Genomic DNA, 16,817 nt, shown 5'->3' with positions numbered 1-16,817 from the left:
AGTAGATTGCCAGCCACTATACATCATGTGGTCACCGTCATGTTGTTTTTAAATGTTACCCGTGAGCTAACAAAGAATGTATGAACAAAGTCACCATATCTAAATATTCGCAACGAACACCCTTTCAACATGAAACCAAGAAATGCGACCTACACTTTCCCTGCCTCTCCCCACGGCCTCTCAAATATTTGTATCCTCCAGGATACGCCAGTTATAGGGTTAAACTCTACCTAGATTAGGCTATTTCATTTGCGCAATGTGCCCAAAAGAGCCTTTAAACTAGGGGCCAATCATGTCGGAGAGCTAAATGTCGCAAGAAGAGACACCTAACACTGGAGCTCCCTCCCAAACATTTCATACTGTCTTGGGTGGGACGCAACCGCCCTGATCACACTCCACGACCACTAAAAGAACACTCGACCCACTCCAGGATAACAATATCTTAAGATGATGCTAATAGTCCTCGTTTTGTATTTGTGTCCGGTTTTTCAGTGCCAAACTGAGGATACTGTTTTTTCAGATGATGTGGACTTTGAAGAAGAAAACATGACTTCTTACTTTGATTCAAATGCTGTAGGATTTGGTTTCATTCTTGCGTTTCATACATGAAAATATCATCAATAGTCATATCAAGGATCTCATCAGTCTTATGTTTATCTTCAGGTTCCTCTCAGAATCCCGCGGCAGGTGAAAACGCTTCTAACTAAGGTAAATACGCGCGACACCTGCGCTTTCTCCATCGGGTTTTGAAGCATGTGTGACTGTTAAACAGACTAAATGTCTTCAATCATTTTGCTTTAGAAAATATTTATCGTTTAGCCTACGTCTGCATGTATTATAGGCAGTGAACCCTCAAAACTTTATTCGGGGGCGCGGTGTCTGTTGTTCTTTAGCGGTTGACCGTGTTGCAACAACTTGTCTTCAACGTCTGTAACTTTGAAGTTTTTGTGCCCTATATATCCGTTTCAGAAATTGATATTGTATTCCCGTATTTGCTATAAAGTAGGGTATGTAATACATCTAGGCTACAAGTTATCTCTAAAAAGAACTAGTTTTCATCTTCAGAGAGTGCTGTTACAAGCTACAATCGTAGTGAGATAACAGATGGTGAAGCTGTAACACCCATAGAAAAAAAGACAGTTGAAGTGCTGAATTAATTTATTCAAAACAGAAAATACTTAAACAATGTAATCACTCTAACAATTGTGTGGGCCTGCCCTAATGTATACATTGTCCAATTCTGTTCAATGTTTCCATTATGCACACTGAAATTCCGCTTCTGCTCATTCAATAAAACAACGATGGGTTGCTTCAACTCATGTTTGGGTCAAATATGGACAAATGTAAAAACTAATGGTAGGGTTTGTCCATATTTGACCCAAACATGGTTTGGAACAACTCAGCATTTTTTTAGTGTGTGATATTACTATTTTTAATAGGCTAGATTTACACACAATGGTGTTTCAAATTATACCAGTTCAGCAGTTTTGTCTTTTAACATTCATAAATTTGATTTAACGGTTTTCTATATAATAATAATAATAATAATAAATATATACATTTCAGATCAGAGCAAATTGTTACATTTCTATTAGGTAACATTAGTTATTAAATGTTATATAGATAAAATAATAGCATTATTTGTTAGCCGAAACAATGTTTTTTTGGGCCAATAATGTACCTCTTTTGCTGTTTAACTCTTTTGAGTTCTATTTCACTGATTTTTAAATTAGGCCTATATGCTATTCAATGAATGAATTGGTAACTCCATACAGTGTGACATGCTTCACTCTTTCTTGAACCACAGTTTAGTTCAGTTTTACTGTCCCAAAAATAATTGATATTTTGGCAGAAACTAAAACATTTTTTTTGAGGACTTGACTCAATAATTATTTGGTGATAAGCCCAGATATTTAGACAAAACACTTGGCAACATCAAACATACTTTCAGAGCAACTATTTTAAATATTCATCTAGGCTATATTTTAATGATGGTCATAACTTTCTCTTGTCTGTCAGGAAACTAAACCTCACATTCAGGAGCTGTCGATCCAGACCACCATCATTTCCCGCTATGCATTTACTGCGGTGTCCTGTAGCATGCTTAACAGACACTCTGCTGCCACTCAGGGTGTCTTTCAGTTCCACATTCCCACTGCTGCATACATCTCCAACTTTACCATGTAAGTGTGGAAATACATAACAACATTGGCAAATACCATAACTTTTTGATTTCTAGTAATTGAAATGTCTCTTGTGTGTCACTCAAAGAAAATGGTACCACTACGGGTGTCCCCATAACGGTTTGATCATCATTTAAAAAAATAGCTTTAAAGGCCCACTGAAATCAAAAATGAAGTTTTTTAGCTTTTAGTAAGACTGTGTTAGCCTTAAAGTTATGAATAAGCTGGTATGTTCCAAAACTATGACAAAATTTGCATTTAGGAGATATAAGAAATCAAAATGTACAGTCTCTCACTTCAGTTAAAACAAATCTTAGATTTTGATGACATCATTGCAGACTTCACCCCCTCGTCAAATCTTCTGTCCAATCAAAATGCTCTTTAGAATCTAAAGCCCGCCCCCTATACTGCTGAAGCTGTCGCTGAAATCGGTCAGTTAACACACATTTATTAATTTCTACATGGTGAAAGGCAGATAGCACACCATATATATATATATGTGATAGGAAACGATTCAGCGTATATGCTTTCATTTGAGGCAAATGAAGTCTGTTTCCACGTTAGTTTCACGCAACGCAGCAGCACACACACACCAACGGCTCTGGTCTAAATTTAGACTTCAGACACGAGAGCGTAGCGCGGATCATATGCGCGAGTCGGCACAGACAACAAACATATCGACCCGTTTGAATTCTGCACAGAATGCTGCATTTCAAAGCGATATGGAGGAGATTATGATGATAAACAGTGTTAGAGGGAACTGGCTTTACCAAACAGAAAGGTCTGCTCTAGTCAAACTGTATTTTAACGCTAATGAAACGCTATTGGCTGTTTGAAAAAAGGGGAGGAGCTGCTTACAGCTGGAGCCGTTTCAGGGGAAATTACGTCAACACATTAAATAATGCGGCGCGTTTCTAAGGCACTTCAGTGGGCCTTTAACCATAAAAATAGTTCTTGACTATGACCCTGAGAAGGAGTGAGGTTATCTCGAGGGTCTATCCACACTTATTTTACAATGCAGAAGTAAGCTATGTTATGTGAATGCGCCAGACTTCCGATTCATTAGCCACTATAGGAATAAACTAGAAGAAAAACATGCTGTCAATGGTAAAACTATTTGTGCGACGAACAAATATGTTTATAAATGCCCAGTTCTGTCATGAAACTCTAGATGGCGCAGGCTAATGGGTCCTTAACGCAAGCTGACGATATTTACAGTGTTAACTACTTGGCACAAGCTGATTGGTTCATGTTGCATCTGCAGCCAATGAGCTTGCTTCTTCACATTTAAGTAGCTGGTTAGCATTTACTATAGCAGTTTGCAGTGCGCGTACAGAGTTCCTCTGAAACCCTCCCCAGCTCCACCTGTATAGATCTGCAACGGGTTATTTTATATATGCTATTTGTGCAGCAGCAGCATGTCCTACATGCTCACAACAGAGAATCGGCGTATGTATTGGCAGTGGCAAGTTCCTGTACATGCTCTACAGCAGTGTAGCAGATCTATTCTGCCAAGACCAAATACATTAATATTGTCATATCCCCCACCATGCTAAAAATCTTCAGAGAGCTGTCATGATAAAAAAATTATTCAAATAATATGGTAGGAATTCCCATTTTTGCAATGGCAAGCAGCATAACAAGCTGCTTTCTACAGCTAAAAATAACTGGTTAATGAACCGGAAGCCAGACACATTCAACATACAGCCCTCTTACATTAAAAATAAGGTTGATAATACTACATTTTTCAATTGCAAATTGGTTTTAAATGGGTGGTCATTGACGTCAATATGTTGAGAGAGGTTATTGAAGGTCCTGAGAGAGTTTAGACTATGATTAAACACACAAAAATATTTATATGCCACTTGCTGCAACTTCTTGTAGTTCTATGGCACTAATAAAAATGTCCATTTCATGCTGTTGGAATGGTGGCAAAGGATTGTGGGAGGACGAGTCTTTCCCAGCCAGGTGAAGGCAAAAGAGAAGAAGAAGAAGGAAGGAGGAGAAAACAATGGCAAGAAAAAAAAGGACACACCTGAGCAGAGGTAAAGATAGCGAGTAAACTTTAAATGTCTGTGCCATTAAACTGGATGTGTTATGATTACGTTTAACTAACCTGCTCAGCAAGATTCTCTTCAAACGGTGGCTCTGCCATGACAACAGTTGTACTAAAAAGAGCAAATTTACCATAGAAGAAGACAGTATTCTCATACTTGCTATAGCACCCCTTGTGGGAAGCCTGAGAATACAATGTGTACTTTCACTGTGCTATTAATCCTTCAATATGTACAAGAAGCGATGCAAAGTTTTGAACCTGTTGTTATTTAAATTCTGACACGTGCATTTAATTTTGCTTGGGTGTGAATGAGAAAAATGGAATATAGTGAGAAATCTGAGATACAATCCCCCCAAGAAATTGTAATGTGGTTTGGCAAACCACATGACAAATTCTTTTGGCAAGAAGTTCACATTTTCAGAGTAATGTTTATTTCTATCCCTGTTAGTGAGGGTGAGATGGAGGTGTTTCGAATGGAGGTCACTATTCCTGGACGCAACCGTGCTACGTTCTTCCTGATCTACGAAGAGCTGCTGCAGAGACGATTAGGCCGTTATGAGCATGTGACCAGTGTTAGGCCAATGCAATTGGTCAGCAAACTCAGCGTGGGCGTTACTATTGTGGAGCACTCCCGTGTCTCTTACCTTGAAGTCTTACCCCTACGAAATGGCAAAACTCCAGCTTCCAATGGAAATGGGAAAGCAGATGGTAAACAGATGTTGCCAATTTAATTCTTGTATTTATATGTGCTGTCATTGGTATGGTTTTAAATATTTGACAACATTGCAAAATGTTGCCACAAAAACTGCAAGATATATGCCACAAGTTCCAGTTAAACAAATTCCACTTTAAATTTAAAGGGGCCAAGACTGATTAATACATTCATCAAAAGTAAAATAGTACATGATTTACCATTGTTTCCATCTTGTTCTTTTCCAGGTAAAGTAGGACCACCAGTTTCCACTGTAGTCAAGCAAAATGACACCTTCTGCAAGATCAGCTTCACTCCCAACATCGTTCAGCAAGCCAAAATTGCCACCAATGGCATGCTGGGAGACTTTGTGGTTCGCTTTGATGTAGAGAGAGAGAATGGCATTGGTGATATACAGGTACACATACACACAATATTTCTATATTATTAAAGGTACACTATGCAACTGCTAGAGGTCGCCTATTCAAAACAAAGGCGTAGTTTGATGACGCCAAGTTTGAGCTGAGAATCTTGTTCTGGACGTGTGTTCTTCACCTCACAGCCAGTGAAAAAGAATTGGGATAGGAATCAGGCAGAAAGCATTCTTCATTAATACGATTATTACCGTTACTGTAGTATGAAGAAGAGCAGGACCGAGTGTTGAGGGAGCTGAGCAAGGCCGCTGGAGCAATTAAACGCAATGCCTCCGCGAGCAGCGGGACTTTTATTATGCCACAGTCATCGCTGCCATTTTCCGCTTTTCCATTCATGAGTAGGAGGTAACGCAGTTCTGTTTATCATATCAGATACATTTGAGTGTGTTTACAATTATGACGTTACTCTGTGCGATCGCTCGGCGGCTGCTGTGACACTTGTTGCACACTGCAGTAAGAGTAAAGCTTTTTTACAAAATAACACCGGTTACAGAAACGCAGATATGACACAATTGACAGGCGATCCTCACACGTTCCAGTTCATTGGTTAAAATAGCAATTTTCTCACGATTTACAAATCATTAGAAGCATGTGGGATAGTGTAAGTACTCAATTGACCAAAATAAAAAACATTGACCTAGTGGTTTTGTGTTTTTTTACAAAAAAAATGTTACATAGTGCACCTTTAACATATATTTACATACATTTCCTTAAAAAGGCATTGATTCAATTAGAAATAGTACATTTTTTCTTGCTCTTTTATCTTTCGATAAGCTGTGGTGCATAAAAAAAAAACAATGCATATTTTTCCTTTGCGTTTTTCGCGTGTAGATGACAACGTTGTCAAAACAAACCCCCTTCCACATGGATCTGCGAAAACAACTAAAAACACTGTATTATGCTTATCAGGCCAGTAGTTGGAGAAACTATGCACTTATAGACTGAACATGTCACCATTTTCAAATTTTTGTATTTTTTTTTTAATTTGAGAACAGAGAATTTTAAACCCATTTTCAAAAGCTGCATTTTCCGGCCCTAAAATGCTGTTGTCGTGTAAATGAACGGCCAAAACAAAACATCTTTTTGTAGTTGAAAATGGCGTCCTGAGTGCCGAGTGCATCCTTGTTCCCTTTCCTCACTTCCTGTCCTCGAATCTAAGCTCCTCCCCCTAGGATGCAAAGGAAGGATACACCTGTGTTTCCTTGCTCATGACTCATGACTCATGTGTTTCCTTGCTCATGACTCATTAGGAAGCTTACTCGCTCCTCATTCCTCCCTGTGCAGTTAGAGAATTGAGATGTACTTCAAGGTGGCTGAGTTCGATCTGTTTCCAGGTCACAGGCTTGAGGAAGTAGGATTGAGGCCTCAGGAAGCCTCCTCACTCCTCCATCCTCGCCTCCTCACGGTGAAATTAGAGATTTGAGTTCTCTCAAAAGATGGCTGAGCTCCATCGGTTTCAGGGTCATAGGATGGAGGACGGAGGAGCGAGGAAACGAGGAGGGATATTGAGAAGCACCCCTATTCTTTATCCATGCAGTGTCAGTGATTTCCATTAGTATTTTAGTACACTATTTTATTGAGCATTTTTTGGCTTCCTTTTATGTTATTTTGCCATGCCTTTTCTTCTCTTCCGAACATTTTTGAATTTAGAATGTGATGAACTCCTCTAGTTCACTGAGCTTATTGCTTTGTTGTCAACACACACAAAACCATCTGCTTTCTTTCAGGTGCTAGATGGACATTTCGTACACTATTTTGCCCCCAGAGACCTGCCTGTTGTGCCAAAGAATGTAGTATTTGTGATTGATACCAGCGCCTCCATGGTTGGAACCAAAATAAGACAGGTAACATACTCTGTTGTCAACACAGATTGAAGCAGTCAGTTCTCCACACTAAGAATTTATATTCAGTATTTCAGTTGTGAGAGTTGCAGTGTCCCTCTTCTCTTAAAGAGGGAATGAAATAGTGCCATGTTTTTTTTTCCAGCTGGTTCTTGTGATCTCATAGTTGGACACACAGATGCACACACACCCATCTCTTAGCAAAATGACAGAGTTCAATAGCTCTTTTTAATATCTTTCACGCAGACCAAAGAAGCTCTGTTCACGATCCTACGCGAGCTGCGGCCCAATGATCACTTCAATTTCGTCACTTTTTCCAATCGCATCCGTGTGTGGCAGCCGGGCAAACTGGTGCCCGTCACACCCAACAACGTACGTGATGCCAAGAAGTTCATCTACATGATCTCACCAACTGGAGGTAGAAAATCTTACACACTCCTACACACTCCCTGTTACACATTTAAACAACGAATTTAAAGGAACAGCCCACCAAAAAAAACAAAAAACAAATCTGGCAGTGTTTACTCACCATTATGTTGTTTTTGACAACTGAAATAAAGATCAAATAAAATATAAATATTAGATGGTGATGTATACTATATAGCAAATCTCAATCTTTTTGTATCATCACAAAATGTAAAGTATATTATCACCTAGCTCTAATCTTCTAAATGTAAATATAGTGCATGAAGAGGTGCATTAAAATACTCTAAACACTAATGTCATGATTTTCCGTAAAGTTGCTTTGAAACTGTGCATTGTATGCTATAAACATTAATTTGTCTTGACCTAATACCGATTTGGACATTTTAACTGAATTTCTCATATATTTATACTTCCTCAGGCACAGACATCAACGGTGGAATTCAGACAGGCTCAGCATTGCTCAGTGACTACCTGTCCAGCAAAGAAGAGTCCCATCACAACAGCGTGTCGCTCATCATCTTCCTGACCGATGGGCGGCCCACAGTGGGCGTGATCCAGAGTCCAACCATCATTGGTAACACCAAAGCAGCAGTGCAGGAGAAGTTCTGCCTTTTCACCATTGGGATGGGCGATGACGTGGACTACAGGCTCCTGGAAAGGATGTCTCTGGAGAACTGTGGAACCATGAGGAGAATCGCAGAGGACGCAGACGCCAGCATCATGCTCAAAGGGTGAGGAACATGACATGTGGTCATCATTAACAACACGTTGTTTGTTTGTGAACTAATCTAATTAAAAGGGAAGTTCAGGCAAAAATAAACATTTCGCCATCTTTTGCTCACCCCCATGTTGTTCTCAACCCACAAGACTTTCTTTCGAGGAACAAAATTGGCATGTCAGGGTCAGTTATGACACAACATTTGATGGCACCGATGACATCAAATATGGCAAAACATGTCTGTGCACACCCTATATTGGAATATATACGCAACGCAAATGCACTAAACGATTACTCTACATTCTATTGATACAAAAAAAAGTAGTTACACTTTAATAATGAAGGCAGTCTGCTGGGTTTTAGGCCCTGCTGGCAAGTATGTTGTGTGGTGTTTTGTGATAAAAAAAGGCCCCCCTTAAACTCAAGGTTAAAAGGTCAAAAGTGATATAAGATGCTATTGGAAGTCGGAAATCTTTACACAAGGCTTAACAATGGGCCCCAAGTTCAACAAGTTTAACATAAAGAATACGTGACTTATTAACCCACAATCTGAAGCAACACTATATAATTTTGACCTTATTATTCATTTCCTCCTCTCCTCTCTGTCTTCTCCCCTATCTTTCACCTACTATCTCTCTATAGCTTCTATGATGAGATTGGCACTCCGCTGTTATCCGACATCCGGGTGGAATACTCTGAGGATGCTGTGGAATATATCACCCAAAACCTTTTCACAAACTACTTCAACGGCTCTGAGCTCATTGTAGCCGGAAAACTGACCAACCGCAGTGCGGACTCGCTGCACGTTCAGGTGACCGCCAGCAACAGCGAGAGGAGCATCGTGCTGGAGAAAGACGTGTCGCTACACGAGCGTGAAAAGGAAACCGAACGGCGGCTAGCGGAAGCAGAGGCGGGTCCGAACGCGGACGGTTATGTGGAGCGACTGTGGGGATATCTTAGCGTTAAAGATGGGCTAAAAGGACGACTGCGAAGCCAGACGAGCGGAGAGCGGGAAAACTACACGCAGCATGCTACAAATCTTTCGTTAACGTATAATTTCCTCACGCCGCTCACACAGATAACAGTGGAGAAACCGCAAGTGCTGGCCGATGGAACTTTAGCACAGGCAGAGGCAGAGGCCACAGAGGCTCCGCCCCCTCCTGAGTCATCCAATCAGCTGTCAGATGATGACAACAGTTTAACATCCCAGAGCCTGCACAGAAAAGAACCGCCTAAGCCAATTTCTGCAGTCGCCAAAGCAACAAGTGCGTAACTGGACAGCAAGCAAAACATTTGTTTTAGATCAGGGTCATTATGATTGTCATTACACAATCGGCCTTGACAATATTATAAGGTGACTCAAACAATCCATGACGATTTCAATGTTTTCCATTTATCTCTAGGTGGAGTCAGCAAACCCGCCAAAAAGTCTGTCACCTTATCCAAAACATCCGGTATGTCTCCATTTTTCTACATCTGCTTTGCATTTCAGTGTGAATGTGTGTGAGTGTTGAAAGCGGCAGTAGTGTCTGTTCACATGGACTGTGTGGCTTGTAATTTGTTGCGTTCAGGTAAAGGGGCCTCATCAGAGCGCAGTTAATTGCTACTGAGAGTTGTGTACGGGCTCTAATTCACATGCCTGTGCGTTTGGGGGCTGATGGGAAAAAGGCAAGACTTGAACAAACCCCTAAGTATTACATTTCAGGGTGTAACTCCTTCACCCTTCGTACTACTCAAATTGAGCAACCTTGTTCATTTCATTTTCAGATTCAAAGTACTTTTTTTTTTGGCATGACTGTAACACACACAATATTGCCAAATACAGCCAATACTAAAGCAATACAACTTTAACAATGCACTAAGAACACCTTAGCAACACCGGAACACACCCTGCTCCGAGTTGGACCACTCAGCTCTTATAAGGACGCTAGAGACCACACAGCTAGCTTGCCTCTTGAGATCAGGGGAGTGAGGTTTAAATGCACAGCTCCCATCTGGGTCATGTAACCGGTCCTACTCGACCACCTTTAAAGGGTTAGTTCACCCAAAAATGAATTACTTACCCTATTGTCGTTCGACACCCGTGAGAAACACAAATGAAGATATTTTTGTTAAAATCCGATGGCTCAGAAAGGCCTCGATTAACACCAATGTCATTTCCTCTCTCAAGACCAGGCACTAAAGACGTCGTTAAAAAACCTATCTCACTACAGTGGTTCTACAACAATTTTATGAAGCGACGAGAATAGTTTTTGTGTGGAAAAAAAACTTAAATAACGACTTATATAGTGATGGGCCGATTTCAAAACACCGCTTCGTAAAGCCTTCGGAGCTTAATGAATCAGTGTATCGAATCAGCAGTTCGGATCGCGAAGGTCACTTGATTTCATGAATCGATAAGCTGATTCATTAAGCTCCGAAGCTTCAGAAAGCTGTGTTTTGAAATAGGCCATCGCTATATAAGTCTGTATTTAGTTGTTGTTGTTTTTTGCACACAAAAACTGTTCTCGTTGCTTCATAAAATGAACCACTGTAGTGAGATGGACTTTGTAACGACGTCTTAAGTGCGTTTTTTGGGTCTTGAGAGAAGAAATTACATTGGTGTCAATGGAGGCCTTTCTGAGCCATCAGATTTCAACAAAAACATCTTCATTTATGTTCCGAAGATGAACGGAGGTTCGAACGAAATGAGGGTAAGTCATTTATGACAGAATTTTCATTTTTGGGTGAACTAACCCTTTAAGCACGATTTGAACCAGGGTCTCTGGCTTGGGAGGCGGGTGCATTAACAAGTGCGCTAGTGGCTCTTGAAATCAGGGGATTTTTAAGGTTTACATGCACAGCTTAAAAGATTGAGCTTGGTCTAGTGATAGCCAGACAAATCAGGGGAGTGAGGTTTACATGCACAGCTCTTACTGGCCTATGACAGTTATACACACCCTCCTAAATCTCATTCCAATCCGGGTCATGGCACCAATTGTAACCGAACTTACTTGACCCCCCAGAGTCTAGTGTCAGGCAATAATGCCGGTGTTGTTGCACTAATTTGTGTTCTCTCATAAACTGTAGCATAAGGAAAACCTCGCTTAAATGAGAATTCACAGGGGTTGTTTTTGATTGCACATAACCAACAAGCTTGCATTATTTGATTTATTTGCATCCAACAATTATTTTTAATAAAGTCAATTATTTAATAGCTTTTTGAGGGGGAAATCACATTTTCATACAACATTGTACCAATTAATGAAATGATTTCACCTAGATTTCATTCAAGTGCCGTGAATCAATATCTTTGTTGATCCTGGAACAACATTCCAAACAACCAATCAGATTTGAGGGACAAGTTTACCGTTTATGTCAAGTTTAGGCTTAGAGTCAGGGTTAGGTGCTTCTACATCAGTGTTCATTCACCTATCTTTTACCTCTGATTGTAGAGATAACTTATTGGTAGGGTTAGGTTTAGGACAGGAATGCTTGAACGGCCAGGAACATGTTTCACTTGGCAAAATCACGGTAACCCCACCATGACCCTCGTACATCATCTTCTTATCTGTCTTTAGCTGATGGTGACCCTCATTTTGTGGTGGAGATTCCTCACAGTAAACTGACTGTGTGTTTCAACATTAATGGGGAGCCAGGACATATCCTCCGACTGGTGACTGACCATAAATACTCAGGTAAACAACAAAACAATTTTGTTTTTATTTTTAGGAAATATTGTAAGTAGCCTATTTGTATTTTATTGCCAATTTGTGTCCAATTTAAGATTCAATATGTAATATCAGGGTATTATTTTAAAAAGAAAATAATAAAAGTAGATTTAATATTATACATTAAATGTAATATGTATATTTTTATTCATACCTATGTAAGATTTTTAGCTATTGTTTTAAAATTAGGCTAGCTAGAAAAAGGTATGTTTTAATAATTTCCTTTGGCTTTAGTACAATAACAATACCCAATCCAATTATTTAAATCCAAATACTTCAGTAATTACTTCACTAATATATCTCTTTGAATTGATTTGCTCATGTCTCTTACGTCAGATTCAGGGTTAAAAGATTATGGGGGTTTACATTGCACTCATTCAACTAAAACTGAAAACTTTTTATGCATTTTGGCCTTTCATTTACACGAAAATGGCTTTTGGGGGCCTGAAAATGCAAGACATATACTGTATAGTTGAAAATGATACAGTAGTTATAATCTCTCTGTAAACTACAAAAAGTTATTATCTGTTCAGTCTATAGGCGCGTAGAGTTTCAATACAAAGGGATATTGCCAACTACTGCCCTGGCATGAATAATACATTGTTTTCATGGATCCGTGTGAATGGGCATTGTTTTAACAATGTTGTCAGTAGGTGAAAAATGCAACGGAAAAACATATCTTTTTTTATACATCGTTGTCATGTAAACGCACCCTTAAAACAAGTATTTGTAGTAACTAGCTAGCCTACTTTACCCACCAAAGCCAATTTATTATATTTAGTGCTTATGACGTTTTAATTTTGGACACTTACCATATAAATGCATTTATGTGTCCCCATTAGGTGTGACTGTGAACGGTGCGTTGATTGGTGCTCCAGCCCCAGTCGGCAGTCATAAAGAACAGAGGACATATTTCAGCAGCATAACTATAGTAGCCAATAAGCCGAGGCGCTCCTACATTGAGGTGACTCCACAGAAGGTCATACTGGACGACCGTGACCGGATGATCCTTCCATCCAGCTCCAGCATTTCAGTTGCAACCCCCAACCTGGGTGTGGTTCTTATTGCGAACACAAACCTGACTGTAACCATCCAAGGAACTATCCAATTTGTCATCTTATTCCACCATTACAAAAACCCAGCGCCCTATCAGCGAGATCACCTGGGATTTTACATCGCTAACAGCAAAGGATTGAGCAAGGATACACACGGGTTGCTAGGTAAGCACATACATTGTTTTCAAACTTAGTGAGCTATATTGATGCCTAGGCAAGGTGATTAACTGGTGTCCCAGCCTGGCCAAGCTGTACTGGTTTTAGAGGGTTTTTTTAAGTACTTGAAAACTGATCAGGCTTGAAGATCAGCTAGCTTGATCATCTAAACCAGCTAATCACCAGCTTGTTAGTTGGGAAACCAGCTAAACCAGCTAAGAGCAGCATAATGGTGTATTTTCATAGGGATTTTAAATTTGCAGTGCTTAATGGGAGGGGGTGAGTGCTATTAAGTGTTTTTAATTATTTTTTTGTCATGATTCTCTATGGAAATTGATGTTAAACAGAAGATTGATGTTAGCATGATGCTAAGCTAACATTGTGACACGCTAGTCTCAACTTTTTTTGTTGCTACTTTTTAGTATTGAATAAAGAAAATTACCTTGTCGGCCATCTTGTTTATCAATTAAGCAATGAGTGTGTAGCAGTATATTCTGGTTTTGCTTTCTACAGTCACACTTCCGGTGCTCAGCAAAATCCTGTGGGCAAAATCCAGTCATTTCAATAGGAATCCTTGTGATCAGGAGTTTTGCATGAGGGTGAAAAACATCCTTATGCAGATTTCACTATATAAAAAAGTGACTTCTGTGTCTCACTGGAGTTTCAAACATTGCAATGACATATTATACATACTAAAAGAGATTTTTTTCTGTACTTATAGGCCAGTTCCTATATGAAGATATTGGACTGATACAGCTTCCTGGAAATTTCAGCATGGCTGGAGAAAACAGCTCACAGGAAACAATAGGGAAAAATATCACTCTACCCCGTTTCCCCGTACTAAAGGTGAAGGATCGTACTGTCGCCGTCATAAAGAAGAGCAGACGGATCTACTCCGGAAAGCAGACAGTAGACTGCTGGTTTGCCAAAAATAATGCAGCCAAACTGATCGATGGACAATACAGCGATTACGTTGTGTCACATCTGTTTGACATAGGAGACTGGGCTAATGGAACCAACACACACTGAGAAACACTGAAACACACATACACACACAGAGAATGCGATTCTGCTGGACTGATGCGTCATGACCCGAATATATTTACACAAACACTTCAAAAACCATCAAAATGATGCAAAAGCAGTATTTGAAGTACAGGATTTATATTCAGTGATGTGTGGACATACTATTTTACTGTTTTTATTGCAGTGATCTACAGACATATACTGTATATTTTTAGTTAATATAATAAGACTATTTAGCACTCCTTTTTGTACTAATAAATGAAATGTTAACAATAGACTATCTTCTTTTAGTTAAAAAGCTACTGTAGGTTGCAGAAGTATGAATCTCCATATAGAGAACAGGCTTGTGCAAAATTCAGAATTTCAGAATTGGCCTCCATTCAATTCATGAATTGGAACTTGAATTGACTCCGCCCCAGAGGAAGTTGATTTGGAATTTGAATTGGAATGACAGAAAGTAGAATTAAATTCATGGTAATTCAAAGAAATTCCACAGTCACACAACAGAAAGAATGTGTTGAATCTCACATACATTCAGTGTTAGGAAGGTTACATGGGAAATGTATTTGCTTACTGTTATAAGTTACCTATTATAAATGTGGTTTGGATTACTTTATCAATGCAAAGCAATTGCCTTTTAATATGATTAGTAACTAATTGAATTATACATTTTACCTCAGTAATACAACAATTACATAAATTTTGTAATAACACAATTTCATTACACGCACGCATCTACACTGTAAAAACATTACACAGTATCTACTTAAAAAAATGATGGTAACAATATTACATAATATTTCGGTAGTTTTTATGATGAATTAAATCTTATTAGTTTTCAATTTAAGTTGATTTAGAATTTATATATATATATATATATTAGAGTAAATTATGTTTAATGCTGGCATAAGTAGAAACAAAATTGTTATTGCACTAGCATTAGCTAAGTTATTGCTCATTGAACAACATTATTCTTAAAAAATAAAATAAATAATAATAATAATACTTGCAGTTATTCACATCACAACCTAACTATGAGCTCTACTCTTGTGCACAATGGTAACGGTCAAAACTTCAACCTAACAGAAATTCTTTCAAATGTCAAACATTAATGAACATTATACATTAACAGATGTTTCCCTTTACACAAAAACACATTAAACAACACTTTATTTCAATATTAATCTCAATTTCTAGCCATAAGCTAACAAAGGTGCCTCTAAATAAAACTGCACAATTGAGATATTGAAATATTACTATTTTGTATAAGCTATATTTTTATAAGCGTTATATATATATATATATATATATATATATATATATATATATATATATCTTATATATATATATATATCTTATATATATATATATATATCTTATATATATATACACACACACACACACACACACACACACACACACACACACACACACACACACACACACACACACACACACACACAAACACTTACACTCACCTAAAGGATTATCAGGAACACCTGTTCATTTTCTCATTAATGCAATTATCTAATCAACCAATCACATTGCAGTTGCTTCTATGCATTTAGGGGTGTGGTTCTGGTCAAGACAATCTCCTGAACTCCAAACTGAATGTCAGAATGGGAAAGAAAGGTGATTTAAGCAATTTTGAGCGTGGCATTGTTGCTGGTGCCAGATGGGCCTGTCTGAGTATTTCACAATCTGTGCAACTTTGACTGAAATAACCACTCGTTACAACCGAGGTATGCAGCAAAGCATTTGTGAAGCCACAACACGCACAACCTTGAGGTGGACGGGCTACAACAGCAGAATACCCTACCGGGTACCACTCATCTCCACTACAAATAGGAAAAAGAGGCTAAAATTCGCACAAGCTCACACAATTGGACAGTTGAAGACTGGAAAAATGTTGCCTGGTGGGATGAGTCTCAATTTCTGTTGAGACATTCAGATGGTAGAGTCAGAATATGGCGTAAACAGAATGAGAACATGGATCCATCATGCCTTGTTACCACTGTGCAGGCTGGTGGAGGTGGTGTAATGGTGTGGGGGATGTTTTCTTGGCACACTTTAGGCCCCTTAGTGCCAATTGGGCATCATTTAAATTCCAGGGCCTACCTGAGCATTGTTTCTGACCATGTCCATCTCTTTATGACCACCATGTACCCATCCTCTGATGGCTATTTCCAGCAGGATAATTCACCATGTCACAAAGCTCAAATCACTTAAAATTGGTTTCTTGAACATGACAATGAGTTCACTGTACTAAAATGGCCCCCACGGTCACCAGATCTCAACCCAATAGGGCATCTTTGGGATGTGGTGGAACGGGAGCTTCGTGCCCTGGATTTGCATCCCACAAATCTCCATCAACTGCAAGATGCTCTCCTATCAATATGGGCCAACATTTCTAAAGAATGCTTTCAGCACCTTGTTGAATCAATGCCACGTAGAATTAAAGCAGTTCTGAAGACGAAAGGGGGTCAAACACAGTATTAGTATGGTGTTCCTAATAATCCTT

At 39.1% G+C, this 16,817-nt stretch overlaps 1 protein-coding gene across 1 annotated transcript; it reads left to right on the top strand.

Moving 5' to 3' along the window:
* Positions 1-332: 332 nt before the first annotated feature.
* Positions 333-14,984, top strand: itih5 (inter-alpha-trypsin inhibitor heavy chain 5). The gene is made up of 14 exons (XM_067427199.1): positions 333-573; positions 664-708; positions 2,020-2,183; positions 4,121-4,228; positions 4,688-4,947; positions 5,179-5,348; positions 7,092-7,208; positions 7,452-7,623; positions 8,050-8,362; positions 8,992-9,614; positions 9,753-9,803; positions 11,910-12,026; positions 12,902-13,279; positions 13,992-14,984. The coding sequence occupies exons 1-14, from the start codon at positions 448-450 to the stop codon at positions 14,297-14,299; spliced, it is 2,952 nt and encodes a 983-aa protein (XP_067283300.1). The 5' UTR covers positions 333-447; the 3' UTR covers positions 14,300-14,984.
* Positions 14,985-16,817: the final 1,833 nt, after the last annotated feature.

This window comes from Pseudorasbora parva, chromosome 20 (assembly GCF_024679245.1).
Source record: "Pseudorasbora parva isolate DD20220531a chromosome 20, ASM2467924v1, whole genome shotgun sequence".
In the NCBI taxonomy this organism is placed as follows: Eukaryota; Metazoa; Chordata; class Actinopteri; order Cypriniformes; family Gobionidae; genus Pseudorasbora; species Pseudorasbora parva.
The sequence above is the reverse complement of the archived record's forward strand: the minus strand, read 5'-3'. Positions and strand labels throughout refer to the sequence as shown.

Coding starts and splice junctions, on each gene's coding strand:
- itih5 (XM_067427199.1), top strand. CDS start 448: ATGATGCTAATAGTCCTCGTTTTGTATTTGTGTCCGGTTTTTCAGTGC. Junction 4,948..5,178: donor TGGAAATGGGAAAGCAGATG/GTAAACAGATGT, acceptor GTTCTTTTCCAG/GTAAAGTAGGACCACCAGTT. Junction 5,349..7,091: donor ATGGCATTGGTGATATACAG/GTACACATACAC, acceptor GCTTTCTTTCAG/GTGCTAGATGGACATTTCGT.